General features: G+C 46.2%; 1 protein-coding gene and 1 long non-coding RNA gene across 5 annotated transcripts in view; one reads left to right on the forward strand and one right to left on the reverse strand.

Moving 5' to 3' along the window:
• LOC129385996 (uncharacterized) overlaps positions 1-24,853 on the reverse strand; it is a 98,003-nt gene that overhangs the window by 48,138 nt on the left and 25,012 nt on the right. For all 3 annotated transcript variants that reach the window (XR_008613463.2, XR_008613465.2, XR_008613464.2), the window contains exon 2: positions 22,088-22,225. This is a non-coding gene — a long non-coding RNA (uncharacterized lncRNA). The remainder of the gene's footprint in view (positions 1-22,087; positions 22,226-24,853) is intronic.
• LOC126535535 (Kv channel-interacting protein 4-like) overlaps positions 16,600-24,853 on the forward strand; it is a 298,260-nt gene continuing 290,006 nt past the window's right edge. The window contains exon 1 of one of the 2 annotated variants that reach the window (XM_050182354.2): positions 16,600-18,066. In XM_050182354.2, coding sequence (XP_050038311.1) covers positions 18,009-18,066 — 58 coding nt within the window. In that variant the 5' untranslated portion in view covers positions 16,600-18,008. The remainder of the gene's footprint in view (positions 18,067-24,853) is intronic. The other variant, XM_055073188.1, reaches the window with a different exon arrangement.

Here is a 24,853-nt window from a genome sequence, read left to right on the forward strand (position 1 = left end):
AGAGGCCCTAACGTCACTACGTCACTCTGTGAAGCTAAAGTGAAGCCGGAAGTTGGCGTTGCTCATGGCGTTGCTCCGCCTATCGGGCTGCTCTCCTCTCTTGTTTACATTTCTCGCGAAACCGCGCCGCGCTGCGCGCAACCGTGGTGCTCGGACGCGCGCGCTCCGCAGCAATACTAAACAATCGTTAGCACGTTAGCATGATTCCGCCAAAGAGGGCAATATTTCCCGTGGATATTCCTTCGTCCGTTGCCATTGCCGTGGTGCGGTACATTGCGTACAGCGTCGCATGCGCGTTCATTTCACGAACTTTAGTTCCTCGTGTCCCACCTGGCCAGAGCAAAATCCGGGAGAGCACGGTCCAGCTAACGCAGCGCAACAAAACACGGAGACCAACGCGAACCTGCCCGCACAGCGCCTTTGCCACGGTACGAAACCTACGGAGCAACACGCGTGAGCGCACAAAACAAAAACAAAGCCGCCATTGTGGCCCGAAAGGCGTGGCCGACAGGGGAAAGAAATAAAAAATCAGCAAAAAAAGGGAGAACCTGCTACGTCATTTCCTCCACACTTTGCTCATAGCGCGCGGAGGGGGTAGAGCTGTAGTAGGGCCACTGTAGTAGGGCCTCTCCTCAGTTTCCTTCCTCCATGGGACGAAGCACTGAAGCGCGAATGAATGTTGCCAACTGTTGGTTCCGCGTTATGCCGGCGATGGTGGCTTTAGTGGCGTGTGTTGCGGCTGTCTATTTTTTTATTTCTTTTCCCCAAACAGTATAGCTAAAATCAGTTCTTTGTTTGAATTTTTAACTGTGTCGTTTGGCATAATCTTTTTGTCTTTTTATGCTATTAAACGGCCAATTATGGCCTCCCAGGTTCGCGCGCGGCAGCTTCGCGCGCAATTCTCGGAGGCCATAAGACTACGCGTTCGGAAATGCCATTCTTGTTGTTGTTAACGTTTCATCATCGTTTCTTCAACTGAGATAGAGGGGTACTGTCCATTTTCCCGGGGGTGGGGAGGGGGCCATCAAGACGGCATCGCTCAGCGGGGGGCGGGGGAGTAGGTTGGTGTTGGTGGTTATCGCGAAATTCGCGAAACCTGCGATATTTTTATAACGTAAGCATTTCTATACTTACCCAACAAGAAAAACCATCGGTCCGTCAGTCTGTACCACACGATATCTTTCAAATCAGAACCCGCAGCAGCGAGTGAATTCACCTTTGTGCTAGCTCTCGCTTCAACGCGACCGAAGCGGCGAGAATATATCGCTCACGAAGCTCTCAGCTCATGCCGCACTATGCGCTTTTCGCAGATCACTTTCAAGATAGGTGTACGCGCGTCTGTTTTTAAAGCGAAGTAAACGGTGAGAGCACAGCGCGTGAACTTTTCAGCAGTGGGCACACTCTGTCCACATTGCAGTTCGCATTCAAGATACGGTTCGCGCGGCCGTGCCACAAGCAGCCACCGCCGGGGAGCGGTTGATAATGGTTCGACGCGGATGAGAAGTGCTAAAGAGCGATAACGGCTCAAAGCGAACGGAACGTCACCAGCGCACCTGGCCTCGCCACCTGGAGTACTTTGCTTGCGCCATTCACTTGGCGCCGCCGACCACAGCAGTTCGTGTCGCCGCAGCGCTGTCGCTTATACTCGTCGGATCAAGTCTCATAACATCGATAGCGACATGGACTGCGTGTAGATGAGGAAGAGTCACAATGCTTGCGCATACTCAGGCAAATCCCAGAGGAGTTCCTTTGTGATTTTTTTTACCGGAAATGTGCAGTCAGCGGTGACCCAGAGTTGACAATGCGTGTAAGAGGGGTGCCAAGCTTTTCTTTTTATGAGAGTCTTGCCCAGGTCCCAAAGGTCTGCTCAAGCTAAGACTTGCTGATGGCTGTATGTGTTTTTTTTTATTGTCGCATGCCCTCGAACCGCCACGAATCCTACGGTGTAATGACATTAGAGCAGTATTCACGTCCGAAGGGAAATGCGGCCGGTAATTGGGCTGCCTAAGGTTTGCGGCCCGGCGGCAGCTGCCCTCCCCTCCCGCGTTTCCGTTGACAAGTTATGGGGAGGGGTCTAGAGCAATCTTACAACCCCCTCGCCACAGTGGCGTAGCGAGAAAATTTTTCCTGCGAGGGGGGGGGGGGGGGTCCAATTGACCGTGGAGGGGGAAGGAGCGGGGCCATCGCCATAGTAGCAGAAAATTTACTGTTAGTGGGCGTTACAAGTGCCCGGCGTGCCCCACTTGGCTACGCCGCTACTCGCCCCCCCCCCCCTCCCGCGCAATCGACGCAAATCGAGCTATCAGAACGTGCATGACACGCGTGCATGACATAACATGAATGAAATGCCGCGAAGCATGGATGTCATGACATCATCATCAGCTTATTTTGATGTCCATCGCAGGACGAAAGCTTCTCCAGCGATCTCCAATACCCCTGTTTTGTGCGCACTGGTTCCACGTGTCTTCAAGTTTCCTAATTCCATCACGTCCACATTTTCTGCCGTCCTCGACTGTTCTTCCCTTCCCTTAGCACCCATTCTGCAATTCCAATAGACCAGCAGTTCTCTCCCTTACGCATTGCCATGTCTGCCCAGCACGACTTCTTCCTCTTAATGTCAACCAGAATATCAGCTATCCCCGTTCGCTCTCTAATCCACATCGCTGTCTTCCAGTCTATTGTCGTCATGCCTAATATTTTTCATTTCATCGCTCGTTGCGCGGTCCTCAACGTCTTCCCAAGCTTCTATGGTAACTTACAAGTTTCGGCCCCATACGTCAGTAACGGCAGAAAGCAATGATTAGCAGTAAGCACCCTGGTCATGATTTAGCAATGCCTGCCGTAAGCTCTCCAGCTAATTTTTTTATTTTTGTTAATTTCCTTGATCAGGGGCCCCTGCGAGTAATTAACCTTAATAATCGTATTTCTGCGCAGGTTCTAGAGGCTGACTGCCGACCATGACATCGTTCTCTCTCCAGGCAGCGGAACATTACTTTTCTCTTCTGCATACTAACTCTCAATCAGACTTTTACACTTTCTTCGCCAAGGTCCTCAAACGTTTGTTGCAAATAGTCTGCAGAGTTGCTGAGTATGCCAATGTAATCTACAAACCGTAAGTTGGTGAGCTATTTACCGTTAGCCCTCACTCCTAACCATTCCCAGTCTAACTGGTTGCACACCTTTAAGTATTCAGCGATAGCATTGTAAATATCTTGCCATTGATCATATGAAGCCTTTTGCAGATATCTGGCTTTGTAAAGTATGTAAAGTCCGTTCGATATCAACATTCGTGGGAAACTTCATTTTTCACCGCTGTTTGGAGTCAGTGCGCTGCTGCCTAAATGCCCCGATCTAATCATTCCAGCTACCTGATTCAAGCGCAGGTAGCGCGCGTTTCATGTATAGCCAATATCAACGCGTTAACTGGCAATGTTCATTTATCATACACTGTAAGCTAGTTCACTTACTCTTTTATAATTAGGGTGTAAATAAGAAATGCTGGGCTATTCCAAGGGTGTTTTCTTGTTGAAAACCCTCTCCTGTTAAAAAGGGTGTTTCAAAGATGTTTACAAGGGTGAAAAGATAAATACACCTGCATTGTACCCATAAGGGTGTTAAAATTTTAAGAGTGTACGTAGGCGCGGCGTATGGGCCGCGCTGTGCGTACCGCGCGAAAGTCACTCCCCACGGCAGCGCCACTCCATCTTCGTGGCGCAGTGCCGTGTCTGAGGATTATACGTTTAGGGCTACGTGGCTGGTTCACAGAGCTGCTATTGATGCAATGTAAAGGGGAGGGAGGGAAGTGCCCTCGTAGAGAAATGGAATAATATAAAGTCATAACTGACACGGCAACAGGTGCGGGCCAACTGGTTAAAGTTAAATTCAAGGTAGGCAACGGTACGTTTCTACTACTGTGTACTACGTAAAGAAGCAGCCACACTAGCATTGCACTAAACGATGATGAACGTACACAATCACCGCAAACATCACCGCCAATTATCGTCAATCGGCGCAAACAACACAAAAAGCTTCGCTTACGTCGATTGGCAGAGCGCGGAGGACTCGCATAATTTCTATCTGGGTTTTCGCCTCTCTGTGCGCCCTGATCATTATTCAGTGTGGTATTGAATGTTCTCTCCGTTTCTCTCTGGTATTCATCTTTGTTGTAGAGATACGGTTTATAGGAGAGATTATTTACTACAAAATGATTAATAGGACAGTAGAACACGGCCGCAAATTAAGGGTCACGAGAAACGACACAAGTCAACCGATATTAAATTATATTACGTACCATCAAGTCGCCCTTGATTCTTGGTGAAACCATGAACCTATGAACGCGAATGTTATCTGTTTAAGGGGAGCCCTTTAAGCTTACCGAGACATTTCGCAACTGCATAAATAAACCCGTGTAATTATATCGTGCAGTAGCGTTCACGTTCTCTTTTACTTTCAACTTGAGCAAGCAATTCTTTACGCTCTATTTACGTGACAAGGCCAAAATAACAAATTTTCCAAACAATCAATCAATCAGCTAAATTAGTTGAACATGTAAAATATGAACATATTTGAACCGATGGCCATCAGGCTAGCTTCCGGTCCAAAGCAAAGTGCACCTACAAGTAAGTGAAAGGGACGAAATACAAAAAAAGTTGAGAAAAAGAGAAACAAAAAAGAGAGACGAAGGGTACACGAAGAATGAATCATTCAAACATATCATTGCAGTTGGCCGTGAGAACTGAAGTTACAAAAATGCAAGTACATGTAATCATGCTGGTAGGTCACTCGAGAATACTTTGATGATTTATGTAAAACAGCTGAGATGATAATTTGAAGTTTCTGTCAGCTTTTACTGTAAGTGCCAATTCATTCGAAACAACTGCGCCATTAAGTTGAACAAGACTCTCGCTGTACATAACGTGGCATATGGGTAAATTGCAGTTACCATTTGATGAATGTCTCGTATTGCCAAGTGGTACCATGAACATGGTAGAAGAAAGTGCACTTATGGTACCTATAGTGTTATCAACTAAAAGCGACATCTTGTATCTGTCCAGAACTCTTGATAAATTTAGTTAAATAGATGAGCGATAGTGGATGTAGTTGTGTTAAGCAGGAAGTATATGTTAGACCCCACTGTTCTTTGCAATAAGAAATGTGAGCGCAGAACACTGAAAAGATAATGCTCTTTGTAGACAGCAAAAATGTATGGCCATGGTTTATTGCAAGTCACATTTTTACAGACGCTGGAGGAGCGTAAACATTTATTTTCAAATCAACAAGGTTTAAGTGTGGTATTTGCTTTATTTGTCTTCGTTTGGTGAACATACCTTCGAAAAAATATCCGCGCTTATTTTTACTTACGACTGAAACATGGGTTTGTCTGACAGTCCGTGGAATTTTCAAGACTATAGGCCAGTATCCGAGATCATAGGGATACAGTTCTTTGTTTCACAACTCCGCAAGGTCATTGACTCACAAACATAAATATCAGAAATATAAACAGAGCTTAACCAGCCGTATGTTATATTTAGGGTAGCTTCGTTTTGTGATTTTTGAAACCAACTGTTCTATGTCCTACTGCTATTGTCCACTCTTCCACTCTTCTTTGAATTTCTTTAGTGATTAGAGTTCGTTTTACGCTTCTTTATATGTACCAGCTAACCCTAAACAGAACACAGCTAAAGTTTCGTTTTGTCGCCAGTGTTAAACTTTTTCCGTCAATAGCGCACGTGTACCTTTCTACACAGGAACGTGACTTGTACGACGCATTCTAAGGTCGAGCGTTGAGAGAATTTTTCCACCTTGATTTGCCTAAGAGGAAATCATCTTCTTGCTAGAACATTTATCATAGAAAGACGTGTTGTTGAATGGTTAATTATACGGTACACCTAGAAAGAGTGCAAGAAAATAGGATGTGGAAAATACTGGGAACAAAACAGGTACGCATTAGCGACGGATGTATTTCAGGATGAAGTGAAAGTGCAGTTCGCTGTCTGCACATGCGCGGGAACAAGCGTCATCATAGTTGATAAAACAAACTCAGCCGGTTCAATAAAAGAAGTTTGGGAGCTCCCATTTAAATTCATCCGAACCCAGAAATCGTTTTTCTCACCAAGCACCATACGTATTCTGAGAAGGTTCGCTGCATTAAAAGACAAAGCTAGAACCTAATGATTGCAAAACGTTAACTTTTATTTATGATGTAATATTGCACAAGAATTGTAGCAAATTGTAGAAACCAAAATAAGAATGGAGCATCAAATTTATAACTCCGTAACGCAGCAATAAAAAACGGTATCGCATATCTGTCACCTTGACCTAACAATAAGTTTGAAGTGGTAACTCATTTATGAAATTTGCCGACTTGAGATGCAGTAGCCGATTCAGTGTAAATAACTACGATATATGTTTTGGGGCAAAGCTGCGAGTTGGTAAACTTCCTGCTTCAATTTTTTTAAAACACCGGTTTCGACCACTTGTGTAAAAATGTCTGGCCAAAGACCAATATTCCGCTTGCAAAAGTAACTAGCCTTGTCTCTCAGATGCAAGAACACTGAAGCTTCCTCTTGAGTAGGTTCCGCTATCGCAAACAAACAAGCACTGGGCCTAGCGCACGCGCGTGCGATCTGGCTTGCAAAGTGCGAAGCGGCTGCGTGGAGCGAAAACGGTTGAACAGAAGGTTCTTTCTCTCGATTGTGCCGCGGTTGGAGCGAGTCAGTCGCATGCACAAATGGGCGCACAAAGTCCCTCGCGGCGAGGCACGCTACTTTTTTCGAGCATTCACGAAACGCTTGACGTGCGTGCGCTCTTGATGAACCTTGTGCCGAGCGCGGGACCGGCGGCCGCCGTCGCGCTGCGGAGTCGGCCAGCGACGCGTCGCTGCTGGGCTCCGGATGAAAAGTGCCCGCGGTGACGCATCCAATGTCGGGCACAGCCACTACCTGCCGTTAGACGTCGCTGGCTGCCTCCGCATCGCCGTTGCCACGGGTGACGCCCACTTGACGTGTGGGTTGGTTAGGTCGGCCGAAGTCCAACCCAGAACGTGCGATGCCCACACTGGAAATGCGTCGGGCAGGAAAGAAAAAAGTACTAAAAAGAGGGTGTGTAAATAGCTGTTTCGAGAATCAGCGTGAAAGAGTTCTTTCATCGCGGAGAGTCGGTAATGCTGCAAAATATCCAAATAATTCCTGGGTATGTCCTCAGGCCTCGTCGAATGAGGCCTCAGTTTCCCGCCAAGTATTCAGAACCCGGGTTCCAGACAGCGTATCTCTCGGAGAGTTGCTTCTTGCTTGAGATGTCTTGAAGAGTTTTGAGCGCGACAGTTGACGCGTGACTTTCCAGGTGTAAGGCATGTGTTTTGCCGGAAGGTAAAACACACACAAAAGGAAGACACAGCTGCCCGTGTTGTCTTTACGTGTATTCCTTTGTGTGTGTTTTAAATTGCGGAAAAACACACGTCTTTTAGCAAGCACCAACTAGGCCAACAAGCAGTTCTGTTACAACGTATTTTCCGGTATAGTTGCGCTACACCATTGGCAGTCGCTTAGCATGATGGCATTGGTGGTTCAGAGTGATATGACTAGCGTTATAGCCACTTGTTCGGCTGTGTCTTCGCTTTGTGCTAGGATAATAGCCGTAGATTCTTCTTCTCATTCATAGAAGAGTTAGTCGGCTTCGGTACTTGGCTGCATCCGTATGTCATGAGTTGAGCTCTGCATAGCAGTGGCATAGCCAGAAATTTCGTTCGGAGGGGAGGGGGGAGGGGTGCTTACGGTGGAGCTCGGCCTGCTCTTTACAGAATTTGTCGAGCGATCAAATACACGTATAATAACTGCATTACCATTGCCAAAGATGCTTCAAACGAATTCTTGGACGCTACGCACGGTCAAGACAAGTGAAATACGTATTTTTTCATTGAAGAATATATTCGTATGTCCCAAAAACTTTGCCATTAACTGACATCAATGCTTCCACGTTTTTTATCTATCTAATAAGTAAAGAAAATATCACACGAACATTGAACTATATCAATTCGAAATCAGTAAAGCAGTGCATGCCGCTGGTATGATGAATGTAAAGGCAGTGAAATGAACGAGTTGAGGACAAATATTTTAATGAAACTTTGTCATTGAAGAACCTTGTTTACATTTTTGTACATATGCAACGGCCAGGGAAAAATCTCAATGACGTTCTCCTTGTTTTCAATGTATTGCGCAGCAGCAGCTGTCACCAGTCATGTTTTGTAATTGCAAGGAAATTATAGTCGCAACAGAGATCAAATATAAAAGGCAGGAGTTCTGCAAAATATACATTAGAAATGCGAAGATACAATGGAATACACTAATGCGAAGATAAACATTGATAAAGGGCAAAAAAGTGTCACTGAAAACAAAGTTCACTGCATGTCTCCACAAAACCTCGCAACAATATATATAAATATACGTATAAGTCTCCCAATAAATCTACGTATACAAGCAAAAGTCACTGTATACAGGGTGTCTGAGCTAACTTTATCCAGAGTTTAAAAATATGCCGATGCACTCTAAGGCGACGCGACCAAACGCATGTTACTTGCTTTTGTATGTAGTGTCTCACGCTTTTGTGTCTTTTCTTAATTAGATTTTCAGTCAAAATTAATGAAGTCAAGAATTAATGAGGATAGGAAGAATATTCCAACTAGAAAGTTGCAGAATGGTTTGCAAAGCGTCCGAATAACCAGTTTCTGTCTTTCTATCCATTAGGCATTAGTGTATTCCAGGTTACTGATAATGCCCGCGAAATACAAAACACCACGTGACATGGCCGCTTGCACGTCATGATTGCACTGCTACCAAACGTTCCGTGCACAAACAGCCATAGGCGTGCTACCGCGTAAAAGGCGACAGGGCAGTGACGTAGGTGTTGGCTGTCCCATTTACGCCAGCTATGTGTTCCCCCCGCGACAGTTCGTTATAGCGATATGCAAACGCAGCGGTTATCGCTTGTGCTTTCGGAAGCAACAAGTCCGTCACTTCGCATAGCTGTAAAGAAATTAAACATCCTTAAATAAAAAAAAAACTGAGCTTTCAGAAGGCTGAAAATGGTAGAATAGCAGTATCTTTAGCGGCCAGACGCCGTTTTTCACTGAATTTACGTTTATGTTTGATGCGCTTTCCCAGCAAGTGCTCGAAGAGGTCACCTTCTGCAGCGATACAACAGTGGGATCTTCTGAGAAGGCTTGCTGTCGCTGCCTTGAACACCGTCGGTGAAACGCTGTGTGAGACTTCAGTTACCTTCTTCGACAAGGCTTCTGGAGTCGTCATTGCCGCCGTGTATACATGATCCTTAATATAGCCCCACAAAAAAATATCAAGAGAGTTGAGGCCTGGTGACCTTGCCGGCCACAGAACAGGCCCGTTTCTCCCTATCCATTGCCCTGGGAAAGTAACAACAACATACTGCAGGTATGGGCTGGGGCCCCGTCGCGCTGATACCACATTGCGTCAAGCAGGGCTAGTGGCAGGTTGCAGCAGAAGTCTTCAATCGGCCCTTTGAGGAACTCGCTTACATACCTATTGCCGGTAAGAGTGTTGTTAAAAAACACTGGGCCAATGACTGCGCTCTCATACGTTCCGCACCAAACGTTAAAAGACCACTGATATTGGTGGCGGGATATTCCTAGCCAGTGGGCATTTTGCTCACTCCAATAGTGCGTGTTGTGGATATTTGCTTGGCAATTACACCAACTCCATGATCAAGGCACTCATGCAGGACCTTACAAAAGCTTACAGAGCTCACTATGACAACATTCACAGACGTCTACATATGATTGACCCAGATGGTAAATTCTGTTTGCCCCCGAAGCTTACACGGAGCAGAACATCACTGCTACACAGGATTCGGCTCGGCGTCGCTTTCACCCGTCGCTACGCGCACCTCATCGGCCAATCGAACAGCCCTGATTGTGATCACTGCCAGACGCCTGAAACACTGCAACACCTACTGTGCGACTGCCCAGCATATATGCTGGAGCGAAGGACGTTAGAAAGTTTCTTAGCCAGCGTTGGCAGACAACCACTGTCGGAGGAAGCTATCCTCGGCCCATGGCCTGACACTGCAATTTCAATACGTGCAACAAAAGTATTGCTGAAGTTTCTGCAGGACACCAAGCTCGACGAGCGGCTCTAGCAAGACAACGGTCTCATGTACATAAGCACTCACCACTTCTCTTATCATCATCATCCATCCCAGTACTTTCACTCCCCTTCCGTCTTCCCCAGTGCAGAGTAGCAGACTAGAGCGCACTAGCTCAGGTCGACCTCTCTGTCTTTTCTATCAATAAATCCAATTCAATTCAATTCGGGAAAAGTTCGCCTTGTCAGTCCAGAGTACCTTGGCGAGAAAGTCAGAATGCTGCCCCTCCTGAATCAAGATCCAATTCGCAAAGCCGAGTCTCTTTTTGGAGATCCCTTGACTCCACGCATTGATGCAACTGCAGACGATAGGAGTGCAGTCGAGCTGTTTTAAAATACCTCCAGGTAGTTTAGTTGGATACACCGAGCTGTGCACCAGGCTGCGCGTGCTAGTGGGTGGATTAGCCGCCATGAAAGACAAAACGTTGGAGCGAACCTCATTATTTATGACTGAAGCTCTCTGCCTCATTCTTGTGGAGCTTCTGGTTTGCTTCAGTGACTCGTAGGTGTTGAATATTGTCATCCAGCTCGGTCGCGTACCCGGGTGCCAGCTTTGAAATATTATTGCAGCCTGCCGTCTCTGTCCGCTTGCAGCTCCTAGGACAAGGATCATGTCTGCTTTTTTCTCCTTGGAAAAAGGCATCACGAAATTGCTCGCGCTCTAACAGCCGATCCACGATAGTCCGTTTATCGCTGTCTGGAACTACCACCTACCACCACCACCACGTCCGTCAGTCGCTTTACGCAGCGCAAGCAATAACGGTTGCTAGATTAAATTGGACAGCCAACGCTTGCGCCGCTGCCCTGTCGCTTTTTAAGCGGCAGCGTACCTATGGCTGCTTGTGCACAGAATGCTTGGAAGCAGTGCAATGACGACGCGCACGCGGGCATGTCACGTTGTGTGTTACTTTTTCGCGGGCATCCGCAGCGAGCTGAAAAACGCTAATACCAATAGGTAGAAAGACAGAAACTGTTTATTCGAACGTTTTTCGAAGCGCTCTGCAACTTTCTAATTGGAATTTTTTTCCTAGCTTCGTTGCTTCAGAAATAGGTTACTTAATCTTGAGTAATAATCTAATTAAACAAAATACAAAAATAGCATGGCACACTGCGTACAAAGGGGACCGGTTGGTCGCGTCGTCTTAAAGTGCATCGCATATTTTTAAACTGTGCGTAGATTTCGATGAACCACCATGCATATTTATAGTGCGTCAGACAAGGGAAATAAACATGTCGCGCAATCAGAGAGTCACAGATCACAGAGTCTGTGAGGCCAAAATCCACTCGGCCAGAGAAAACGATCGCGCACCGAAGTGCGCCGCGTGGTTGTCAGGACAACACGTGAAAAATGCCTAACCTCTGGCTGTCTCTGGCAGCCCGCGGTTATTGAGAACAGGAAAATTGAGGAGGCTCAATGTGTCCTAGTGAATAAAAGTAGAAGTAGAAAGAATCAATAAGAACGTAGTTACCTATGCTCACTTTATATAGTGTGTCGACATGGATGTTTTGGCGCAGCTGAAAAAGTTTTGATATTTTTTTCTGTGACATGACGGCACAAATGAACCATCACAACACTTCGTCTCATCGGACCTCAATGCCTGCATTCTCAACTTGTGTGATAGTGTGTTGATTTGACTTGTCTCATTGTAAGGTTCGATGTACGACTTTAGAAAACTTATTGCAACTTTGGCGTCAAATGGTTATGACAACATTAAACCCACAATGCAGAATTGAAAATCTAAAGCACCACTTTGGAAATGTCAATGCACCTATCGCAGCAAATGTTTGTGTGATCTTTATTTGAAAGCCATGCTCTCCATAGATTTCGTGGCATCCGCGAGATGCCACGACCAGCCCACTCGCCATCCAAACGCCCTTGAAACTTTTTGCTCTTTGAGTCTCTTTGAGTTACGTGACTACAGGTTCATGGGCGTTGCAATGAAATCCAGCCCGAGTTCCCAATCTTCGCGCCGAAATGTCTTTTCGAGCGGGAAAAATACATTCTCGACAAAATCCAGAGTGATTTCTGGCGCCGGGGGTTGTTTTTGTCGCCTGTGCATGACAGCACGACAAAATTTCGGGGAGGGGCTGAAGCCCCATAAGCCTCCCCCCTGGCTACGCGCCTGCTGCAGAGCCACAGCTCTCATTCTGGCCTGTCTTCTTCCTTTGTGGTCTGCGGGTGCTTGTTCCTTGGCGAAGGCGCTAAGGTGATGGAGCCACAGATTTGCGTCGGGATTAGGGATTTCCGGTCAGCTGTTGCAGTGAGGTCGATGCCCTAGCTAAGTCGTCCTACGACGGTTCTGCCAGGGGGGATAAATTTTTAGCCGTTCGATTTGAGCGAGCGCCTCCCAAGTGTTGTGAAGTCCCATTTTCAGGAAAAGGAAGAAGAGGTGGGGCTCGTCATGGTAACGCAAAGCGGATCCGAGTGTCGGAGAATGCAAAGGACGCCGCTTGTGGGCGCTAGCCGACGCAAACTGTATCTGGTGACGCTTCACTGGCGGTATGTGCGCCCGCACGACCGGCGCGATGTGCCGGTTCTACACTTGTGCACGCGAGCACCACTTGTGGGGTCGAATACATACAGCTGATCGCTCGGAAGTCTGCTTTGAAATTGGCTAGCTGCATTTGTTAAAATTATGTACAGCCGCACGATGAGATTGAACGTGTGCGTATGGACAAGTCTTCCCGACGAGGTTTTCGTGAATTCATGCATTTGTCTGATTTGGCACTGTGGTTCTTGTTTTTCTTTTCCTTTTGCATGTGGTATTTATTTGATTTACTGAAGTAGCGTTCATGCAACCACAAACCGGTTACAACCTTTGGAGTTGAGTGCTGAAGCCAGTCTGGACACCACGTTGACGTGATTCTCGGACGCCGATTTTATGGAAGCGCGAAAGTACAACCCTTCGGTGCGTCAAAAATTGCTACTTGTATGTTATTCGCACTTCAAGACTCTAAAGAGAACAATCCCGTATGTTTGGTTAGGAAGTATTCTGTGCGCTGAGACTCGACTCTTTATCTCATTCTTCGAAAGAGGCCACTACAGTCGAATTGGTGAGCATACTAACAAGTCATCACGTGCTACTATTCATTACAGTTGGTAACGAGTGTCTTGCTTAAGAAAGGGAGGAATACTACGATCATACAGTCAGACAGAGTGAACACCAATGTGACGAAGCAGCTTGCCTCACTACGGCGCTATATGATGTTCCTGGCTGCAAATGCACTGGATTCCATTCTCCTAATGTGGAACAGGACATCACAGCCGTCATACACCAACACAATTACATTCATGCATCGAAGGTCAATTACAGAGTTCTCAGGGATGGAAATGCATGAACACTCGCGAAAAACGCCGGTGCGTAATAAATAAGGAAACAGAACCACGAAATTCAGGACGGCTCGCTTCAGCTAACAAGGGGAACTTGTTATTGAAAAACTTACCACCCTAGCCATGAATCAAGCTGGCTGTTTATCAGAGCAAAATTTAAGCTACCGCTCATAGTCAGAGGCTTAACATAAGAAGCTGGAAAATTTTATTGGAACCAAGATTAGGTTGATGTCATTGTAAGAATTAGTCAGCACTTGAACGCAACGTACCCGACCTTGAAGAAACACACCAAAGCGCAACAGTGCGATGATAGACGCGCAGTCAATTACTTGTTTTACCAAATTATAGATCATGCCCACTACATGAAGCAGGCTGTTTAACAAGTAACCGAAATAAAAGTTGTAAGCAATTTCTATAGGATGACGCGTCTAAAGTCCTTGCTTGCACGAGCCTGTTCCACAATTTCAGGCATGCTTCCCTGGCCTAATGATTAGAGTATCGAGCTTCAGTGCTGCGGAGCCAGGCTTCAATACTAACAATAAGACACTTTTCATTTAATTATTTCATTTATTTCTAGTGACAACTAGTGACATTTGGTGCACCAAGTTCATCATAAACACACAGAAACTCGCAGACAACAAGGAGAAGGAGCCGAAGTAAACTACCGCTTTTTAAATTTTTTTTTATTTTCATAATACTGCAGATCTCATGTGGTCCAAGCAGGAAGGGCAGATAAGAAGGCGTATTTACAAACGCCATAAAGTTATTACATAGACAAAAGGCTTGACACATGACACAAATAAGCGAAACAAGTCAAAGGAAATACATTGCACATCTATCTGCACATCAAAATTCATTGCTAATATTTCTTTCAAAACTGTCACTTGAGACAATCTGTTCAGGCAGTGAATTCCAATCGTTTATTGTGCGCGGAAAGTATGAGTATTGAAACAAGTTTGTTTTCGCAAAATATGGTGTTAGGGCATGGGTATGTTGGTGACAAGTTTTTCGTGTAGTTGAAGGTGTAACATAAAGTGAAGAAGAAATTCCAAACTTTCCCTGGATTAGTGAATGAAGGAATCTTAATCGAGCAATTTTCCGTCTTATATGAAGAGGTTTCATTTCGTTGGAGGCCATTAAAGCAGATGGGGAATCAGTTCTCTTGAATTTATTGTAAATGAAGCGCACAGCCCGTCTTTGCACGTTTTCTATTTTTGCTATATCTTTTTTGGTGTACGGGTCCCACACTATAGCCGCATGCTCAAGTTTAGGCCGAATAAGAGAGTTATAGGCTAATAGCTTAACGTGACTGGGTGCTCCTTTGAGCTTGTGTTTCAAAAATCGAAGTTCTTTTAACGCAGATGAACAGATGTAATCAACATGGTCGCTCCAGTTAAGCTGTGAATTTATTAAAACGGCTAAATATTTGTATTTTTCGAATTCCGAGACAGTAGTGCCGTAAGCAGAGTAACTAAAGTGGATAGGACGTTTCTTTCTTGTCATGCGCAAAAGCAGTCTTATCAGAATTGAAGACCATTCCTGATCTGTCACACCAGTTTATAGAACAATACTTTCCGGAAACAAAGGCCCTGGTGGTTTGTAATTACATCAAGATGCCCATATAAAGCTTTTAAACAGGAAAATGCTCCAGATATTATAAAAACGTGGGCCGAACAGTTATTTACGTTAAGCAATAATAAGATGTTTCATATGAAGCATTTAATGAGCCGTCGGTGCAGCGTCAGTCTAAAGCGCTATTTCTGGGGAGGAATTCGCTTGACACCACAATGCTCTCGTTAAGAGTATAGCCGTCTGTCCTTATGAATATAGCAGTTTAAATCACTATTAAACTGTAAAGGGTTTCTCCTGAAAATAAAGCCATTGACAGAGGAATCATCAAAGAGAAGTGATGAAATAGCTGGAGAGGGTGGAACTGTGCATGCACATCAACTTCACCAACTGCTTTTAATATTGTCGCCTGCAAACTAATTGCGGTGATGAAGTCCGTTTTCTTCTTTCATTTACAAATGTGAAATATAAGAGATGCTGCGTATAGACACATCGGTGAAAGTAAGCGGGAAAGACACATTGCGATTATGTTTACTGAAAATTTAGCATAAATATATCAATTATGTTGATTTGTTTGAACAGCTTGTTTAGCTTCATCCAAAGGCGATTCACTATGCTCACCAATTTTTGGTTCAAAGTTGAGAAATTTGTAATGGCTTACTTACTTACTAGGTACTCAGGTACTCTACAAACACATGCGCTTTCTATAAGCTGATCATTAATGTTTGTGTAACCCTCTTTTTTTTTTTTCAAGTGCGCTGCTGCCCCAAATTCAGTCATTGTAATGGACCTAATACACCGGGTTTGGCAAATGAAGTCTACCCCTTGCTAAATAAGTACTTTGAAAAACACCGCACAATCCCAAGGACGTTATCTCATTTAACATTTTTTCGACAGAAAAGGAAAGCGTTGTTTATCAATCTGTAAGACGCATGGACCATAGTAGACGAGCAGTAGTTGTGGTAATAGAGTGGCAATGGCGTTTCGCTGCTGACCACGACGTCGTAGGGTCCGATCCTCGGCGTAGCGGCCGCATACCGATGAGTGCCGTATTCACAATGCTCGCGTAAACGAGCGTTGTGAGTGAATACATGAGTAAACGTTGAAGAACAGCTGCTGCTCGAAAGTCCATCCATTGTTTCTCAGATCCCCAGTGAATTGGGAACATGAACTAAACGAAATAATCAGGCAAGCAGCAGCTGCTTGAGTGAACGACAAGCTGCTCTGCTTGTTCTGACAAGCTCTGCACGTGAAGGTGAGCGGTAACGCAAGGCGAATCCAAAGCCGCATCGGCACGCGAACTCCAGCTCAACGTTACGTCATAGCGACGTCACAGGTTTCCCGCAGCGCGCGTGCCTATACACGACGCTCTCGGGCTTCCCAGATTTCCCGGCATCATCTTCCGCTTCTCTCTTCGCCTTCCACTTAGCCGCCTCTTTCACGGCTGCGAGAGACCGAGCGACCGGAGCAGAAAAAAAAAAAAAAATGCCTGCGGGCACGGAGAGAAAAAGCGCGCGAGCGAGCAAGCTGCCGCGGAGCGCGGACCAATGGGAAGCTCGGGCTCGGCGTGCCTCGGCCTCTAAGCCTCGTTCAATCCATCGCTCGCGCGAGGCAGAACGGCCGCTTTGGGGGGCATCCGGTGGGTCGCGTGTGCGGCTGTGAATGATTTTGCAAATCCGTGTTCCGCTGCTGCTTGCCCCATCGGTGCTTGTACCGAGCTCGGCGACTGACGTTGCGCATTCCTGCCGCGGTCTTCCGGCCTCCGCATCACGACATCAGAACGCCGCGGCAGCAGCAGCAGGTGCGAGTGGCGCGGTCGTCACCGCTCGCCGAGGCGGCAGGTTCGTCTTGATTTGCTCTTCGGGGGAGTCCGGAGAGGAGGGGTGCGGATATCTTTCTCTCTTCCCTTCGACGTTCACTTCGCCAGATCAAGCAGGGAACAGACAGAGCAAGAGAAGGGAATGAGGCATCATGGGCGCTGAATACTCGACAAGGCACTCAGGACGTCCTTCTTTTTTTCTTTACCACGTCTGATTTTTGAACCGCGCGCACTCTCCGAACCAGCCGGAACCAGCTGGAACCTCCGACAAACGTGGGCTCTTCCAAGCGGCCCTGAGCGACTCTAAGAGCTCAACGTCATCGGTGGTAAATAATTCCAGTTTAACGTTTGTTCCTTTGCACAATTGAATCGGTTATCGCTCGTGACATTACACGGCATTGTTTCCTCACCCGAGCTTGAGAGTCGACGTAACTTAGAAGACTGGTGAAGGAAACAAACGTTTACGTGAGACTTTGTGTACTACTTCGTGAGGAATTCTGTCTCGCGCCTGCTCGATACTTTGGTGGCGTCGTCACCACCTATATGCCAAGCCTTCTTTGTAACTCGGTTTAATGTTTATGTAACATATCAATACACTGACCAAGATCATTATCTGTTTTCAAAACTGCTTCGGTTGCCTAACTGTTTTCTTGCTACCATTGTCCACCCTGTATTGACTCCAAGTTTACAAATCACACAGGAAAGCGGAAGAGAAGAAGTGTTACCATTGTGCCAGCACTTTACGGCGGTTCAGAAGTCAGAGGCGTTTAGAGAAACAGCGGAGAGAATAGCCTCGGACAGCGGTCCAGCATATTTGCAGGGCGAAGCAAGCCTCTCGTCTTCAACACCTTTGTTACCTGAGGAAGCAGCAGCTGTTTATTAGTTCTCAGTCACTCTATCAAATGTTCGGCGGCGATGACCCGTGGACCCAAAGCAAACACTGCACAAGTAACAGCGTTCTTCTGACGTCATCTGCCACGTCTTCTCTCCTCCTGAAAACTCTTTTCTCATCCGAGAAGGTCAACTCTATTTCTCCAGTGTGACGGCAACGCGCCAATCCGTCTGCTACAAACGTTGTTTTTTGGCTCAATTGTGAGTGCATGTGCCAGGTGCCGACATGATTGGGATGCGGACATTGATTAGCAACCTTGGCATGATGGGAAAAGTCACCAAAGGTGAGCACCCGGGTTTCTATTTGACTTGCTCTTTGCCTTGGCAATATAGATGTCGTCGCAATTTAATGCGCGTAAAACGTCTGGTGGCCATCATCTTGCTTAATAAATCTCTTTTTGAGGATTGCCAGTAAGCGAGTTCAGTCAGGCCCTGTGATGCGCTGCCTGCGCGGCAATCTTTTTTGCGCTGCAACCTATTCATCTGCTCCATCTCACCCAGTGCTCCATCCTGGCTCGACACCTCTTTTACATCATCTTTCCGTCGGTCAGATTGCATGACCGTTCTGGCCCTGTTACTACGAAGGTTATGTTTTTTTTTTCACATTGCGTGATGTGTACTCAAGCTCTTCTCGCAGCCAGCGTAGACCTTTATGAAGTGGTGTTCATTTCTTGCTCAACAACGTGTCACTCAAATTTCATTCGCTTTCGCAAGGCGGCTTTGTTAGCACTTTCATTTCATTTAGTGCAGTAACATACAAAGATATGAATGAATGCCACTTTTCTCAGTTGCTTTTTTTCAGGCTAATACCTCTTATGCTCATGACTATCATGTACTGCGTAAAGCGAAGCACATAACTGGCGTAAATCGCGCAGCCAACGCCCCGGCCACCACCCTGTGAACAGCATAGAAAGCTAGACGGGCTGTTCTTTCACGCGCGACACGTTTGAAAGTACTGGTACTGAGGCACGCACGCGGACGCCGCACGTTCTTCTTTTTCTGCGTGTTTCCCGGGCTTTCTCCTAGGACGGGAAAAAATTATTGTTCAAAAAGCAGAAAGTTAGTACACGCTGAGTTGTATGTTTCCTAGGAGGCTTACCAATATTAATTGGAGTGCTTTCCCTAAAGGTAATAGTTGCAAAGCTGTTCACTAATAGTGGCTTATGCACTTAACTAGAGTATGCAAATACAAATAGCGTTACTTGTGCCATACAACAGGCTACAAAATGTATTTCGAGTTCGTTAGCATATATTTACATCCTGGCGAATAATAGCTGGGACATTCCGTACATGGATCAGCTACACACACGAGAAGTGTAGCGTTACTCAATGGATTATAGCTTTAGTAGTTTTTTAGCGGCATGTGACTGTCTGCTAATGCAGTACTTTTTCGTGTCCTCTTCTTGTTGACGCAACGCTAGTGTCACGGCTTGTCACCCGTTCGCCGTTGGCGCGAAGTTGTCGACGGGGTATGCAAGCCGGTTGGCCGTTCCGTACTCAGACGAACACAGCGAAGGAGTCAGAGTCGGGAGAAAGAGAGACAAAAATTTTTATCGACTGACGATAATACGCAAATTAAAAGAAACACAAGAACGCTAACACACATGCACTTTGTATATATCAATGAAGACAACACAATACAAAGAACAGTTAACAGTAAATATAGAAATTAACACTGCACAAAACACACTTAACGGTGGTCAACTAAACAGAGTTCAAAAGAAAACAAATGATGGCGTACTCGTGGCCGGACAGCAGCAGCACGTCTATAAAGCGTGGAGTCGACGGCAGAGCTTTCTCGAAGAGCGCTGGCAAGCCGATCTCATTGCGGTCGATGCGATTGCTGGGCTGGGTTTCCAGGGAGTCTAAGTCTGACGTCTTCTCTCGAACAGATTGGGCTAATTTGAAGGAAATTACCGTGAGCTTCGTTGCAGACGTTAGTTTCTCGTCTCTTACGTCAACTAGTAACTCGCAGTAACTGCTGGGCGGCCCAGGTGATACTAGACGGCACTACCTCCTTGATGCTTCTGCGCAGATTGTAGGCTCTGCTTCTAGACTGCCTAGCTCAGTCTAAAACTTGCGTTTAAGTAACTTCTCCTTTCCCTATTTCCCTGTGTTGAGGAACGGCTGGCATTGGTGACGATCCAATCTAGTTTACCGAATTGTATTCCGGCTCCTCCTAAGGTCTTGGCCGCGCCCCTTTTAATTAGGGGCGAGGGAACGGGTGATTCCCCCCTGCTGTTAGAGGTCACGCACTTGTATTGCACCACAATCACACACACCCTTGAGTCCGTGGCGGGCCTCTATTGTTCGTTCACAAACACAGGAGAAACAACGGCAGCCGGCCATACGGCGCTGCGGGCACACATGCACTGTCAGGAAATCGTGGACACAGGATTTCACAGAGACACCACATATTTCGGAGTATTCGCACTCCTGCCTTCTCAGCAAGCTTCGCAATGCACGCGCGGAGGGCAGACAATATACAGTGGTTCCTACAAAAATCCCTCGGGGTGTCATGGTCGCGCCGACGACAAGAAGAACAATCTCTAAACCTGCCTTCGACTTCTTTCGGCCGCTTGCCCGAGTGGCCGGCAGTAACCGCCTAGCTCGCCGGCTCCTACGACCTTTTGGCGCCCGTTGATCGGTAATGCCGCACCGTGACATCTAGTATTTCGTACAGCTTGAATTCTGGGTTTTTACGTGCCAAAACCACAATTCGATTATCAGGCACGCCGTAGTTGGGTACTCTGGATTAATTTTGACCACGAGGAGATATCTAAGCTGCCCCTCCCCCCCCCCCCCCCCCCCCCCCAATGCGCGGGACACGGACGTTTTTCTCCTTTCGCTCCCACGGAAATGCGGGCGCCGTGGCCGGGATTTGATCCCGCGACCTCGTGCTTAGCAGCGTAACACCATAGCCGCTATGCCACCGCGGCGGATTGGACAGTTTATAATCATTTCATTTACTTTCTGCTGTAAGAAATCAGAAGAACCTGAAATGGGTAATGAAGTTTTATATCTCGTGAGGATTCCAATGAATCATACATTAAGGGAAAAAGCCTCGCTATTACAAATCCAATTTAGATGTCATGCAAGGCTTCCGAAACGCAGATGTTGCAGCACTGTGACTTCAGTTCTTTCGTGCTTTCAAAGTAGGAGCCAGTTTCCATCGGCACGCAGTTATGTAGGCCGTATAGTAAATCGATCTGATGCGTGCCGATACTCGCTGCGTCGTTAAGAATGCAGAGACGCTCTCTCCACATTCTCTGAGCGAGCATACGTACGTGTTATTCCCAGATGAGCAGTTCGCGTGGTTTTTTGTCACTTCTCTTGCACCCCTCCCCTTCTCCACCCTTCACCCCCCCCCCCCCCCCCCCACCACCACTTCCTACATCGTTGACGCTTGATGCTATACACTACGTGAGTTGGTTCCGGAAGTAGAGAAAGCGTGCTCCGAGTCGATAACAACCCGACTCTTCGTCTGCCACGTTCAAGAGGGGGGGGGGGAGGCGGTGGCTGTTTAAAATGCGCGAGGCGGTCGCAGAATTTCCGGAATTACGCCCGGCTTAAACGCACTACAAGACGCGGCGCCGTGACGAAGCTTTCACTCCGTCCATGGCCGGTGAATAAATCAGTCTTTCTTTTTATTTCATCAGCTGAGGCAACTGCAACAAACGTTTTCGGTGTTTCTAGCTAAGCTCTTGGTGATATAAGCAGATGTTTGCGTCCTGTGCCTTAAACTCGCTCTGAGTGCAGGAAAATTCAGAAGTGCGCAATGAAATAAGTTAAATTTCCAGCACCTAACTGTGCGTATTTGTCATCTACTTTTGTAGTTGGCACTGCGATTCACTGCATCACTGTTTCATCTTTCGAGCAGTCGCCCCCCCCCCCCCCCCCCATCGCAAAAAAAACATTACAATTAACCTTACGATTTAACTTACGCTAACTTTACGATTAAACTGTGCTATGGATTTTAGCGGAATTATGTTAATTTTTGCTGGAAATAAAAGAACTATACGGAGTTCCCTATGATGACGGCCACCCTTACTTATAATAAATATAGCGCGAAAGATATGTGTGTCAACCTCGTGTGAAAATCACACGAGGTGGACAGATGAACTATTTCGAAGCGCAAGCGCATGAAGAGACATTGTCCACGAAAGACTGGCCGAGTGGCGTCCTCCACCAGGGCTCACATTTCTCCTCGCACTGTTGTAGTCTGCTTAATCCGGCCGCGGAAAGACGCGCGCAAGAAGGAAGCGGCGCATGCAGAGAGAAGCGCGCAAGAAGGAAAGAACGCACCTTTGTTGTTTGGCTGGCTGGGCGTACTATGCGCGGATTTGGCCTTTCTGGTACAAAACCCAAGAGGTGGCGCGTCCTCGTTTCTAGGCCGGAACCGGCTCTGCGACCATGTAAACAGCGGGGCCCATATCAAATTTCCTGCAAAAAAACCACCGAGCTGAATGGTGTAACAAAAGCTTACTTCCATTTAAACCACTTATATCATTGTATCTGAGCCAGCAAAGGGCTACTACTAATATTCTTTCGTATTTCTGACGAAATGAAACTCCCCGTGAGATAGTCAATTACTCAACATTTGAACAAATATGTAATATGTAATATGTAATGTTCCTAACAACATAGTTCAAAACACACTATGAAAGCCTTAGGAGGAGGCACAGTTAGCTTGTATAAATAATTCGAGTATAAACTGAAAGTTCCACAGCTAGTAAAGGGTTCTTTAGAATGCAATATTTTGTTTCAATATACAACACAGGGTACACCACAAATGCAGCAGACCTTGCTGGCACATGAGTAGATTTGAAACTTCAAAAATATAGTATCACTTGTATAATATCACGGGAAGTCGCTTGTATCATATCAGTGTGTTCGAACCATACATGTTATCATTAAATCCGTGTTAACTGTCCATGTAAAAAATTGTACTGCAATCACGAAGCTAGAAAACAAGGCAAATGTTAAGTATATGAGCTTGCCGGCACTAAAACATAAATTGGACACTTGTGTTCATATCCGCTTTGGACACTACAGAAAACAAAAAGCTTTAGACATCCTGTGCAGCTTTAGAGCAGGACAATAAAGACGTTACCAATGCAACGTAGCAAATGCAAAATATATAGGAGGTTTCGCCTTTAGAAAACACCTAGAAAAGAAGACTGGACCATAAGGCCATGCATGTTTCCAAGCCAATATAAGTGTAAATTGGCATCAAGACCAAAAACAAGTCTTTCACTCTAAAACTGACCAAACATATCATTAAACAGAAATTTTGAAATTAAAGCTCTATACATGTCCGTGTAAACACTCGAGGAAGCACTTTCTCTGTGCCTGTGAGCAATAAGCAACTCTCCAAAGTAGTAACATTTGCATCATATAACACTATGAGATATGCATGACATCACTGAAATGCTGTTAACTGTCTATATAAGTCTGCACTGTGATTAGCGAACAAGAAAACCAGGGAAATTGGAACTGCACCATGAAGTTACACGCAGTACATAAGGAATGGGCACACATTTACAGGGTCTGTTCTGAAAGTAGTAGGACTGTTTCTTTCCTGGACGAACGGGCGGACGAGAGACGGTCTGCGCACGCAGGATCGCTGAAGGGCGATATTGGGAACCCTGGGGAAAATCTGCAGTCGGCTCTCGGCCGTTGAAGAGAGCAGGTCGCTTGTACTGTGAACCCCTCTCGAAACGCCTCGTCACGGAGAATCATGGAGCGTTTACTGGATCAGCGATACGCGATCAAATTTTGTGTAAAGCTTGGTAAAACGGGCAAAGAGACTCATGACATGATTAAGCAGGCCTGCGGTCATGCTGCCATGGGTATCTCAGGTGTTTTTGAGTGGCACAAGCTGTTCCGAGAAGGTAGGGAAAGAGTGGAAGACGACGACCGCTGCGGACGCCCTTCAACCAGCAAGACCAACGAACATTTACTGTACATCAATCATCAATCGTTTACTGTACATCATCAAAAATTTACTGTACATCAATCATAGGATGAGTATCAAAATGACTGCTGATGACTTGAGCAGTGCTCAAACCCAAGTTTTTGAGATCATGGCTGAAAACTTAGCCATGAGGAAAGTGTGCGCGAAGTTCATTCCGCAACTGTTGTCAGAGGAGCAAAAGGCCAACCGGAAAGCGATATGCCAGGATCTTCTTCTTCATGTGAATGAGAACACCGACTTTTTGTACTATGTAGTGACCGGTGACAAGACGTCGGTGTTTGATTACGAACCAGAGAGCAAGCGGTAGAGTTCTTCCCCATGCCCCAAGAAAGCACGAATGAGCAAATCCAAGCAAATGTCCAAGCTCATTTGCTTTTTTGACCGACATGCAGCCATCCACGAAGAGTTCGTACCACCCGGACAAACAAGTAAGGCAGTTTTTTACGTAGAAGTCCTCAAAAGACAGCGAAAACGCATTGTACGTGTCCACCGAGCCATTGCCAAGAATTGGCGGCTGCACCATGTCAACTTGCCGAGCCACACAGCATTCTGCGTAGTGGAGTATCTTGCCCAGCACAAGGTGGCAACGCTGGCTCTGCCACCCTACAGCCCCGACTTGGCCTCGCCTGATTTTTTGCTATTCCCGAGAATAAAATCGACGCTCAATGGTAAGCATCACGGATCGGTAGAGGCGGTTCAACAGGCCGTGACGAGGGAGCTAAACAGCATTCCGGTCCAGGCGTTCGTGGAGGCGTACGAAAACGGGAAAACTTGTTGGCAGGAGTGTGTAGACGCGGAAAGGTGCTACTTTGAAAAATTTCAATCGTTTGTACTATACTCATGAATATTTTTTTTTTTTAAATGAGTCCTACTACTTTCAGAACAGACCGTTTATTACTACAGCAGCACCGGGAATAATGCAAATAGACATAAACGTTGAAGGTTCGTGTACAATATGTCTAAATACACATGCATATCAGTTCTAGATTATTATAAGGGAGACGATCTCAGCCCTGTTGAGAGCAATATCATGTCTCTTTGCGGCCACTATGTCAGTTGGTGATTCTCCGATCTCCTTGCTGGGCAGTGGAGAC

Source organism: Dermacentor andersoni, chromosome 7 (genome assembly GCF_023375885.2).
Source record: "Dermacentor andersoni chromosome 7, qqDerAnde1_hic_scaffold, whole genome shotgun sequence".
NCBI lineage: Eukaryota > Metazoa > Arthropoda > Arachnida > Ixodida > Ixodidae > Dermacentor > Dermacentor andersoni.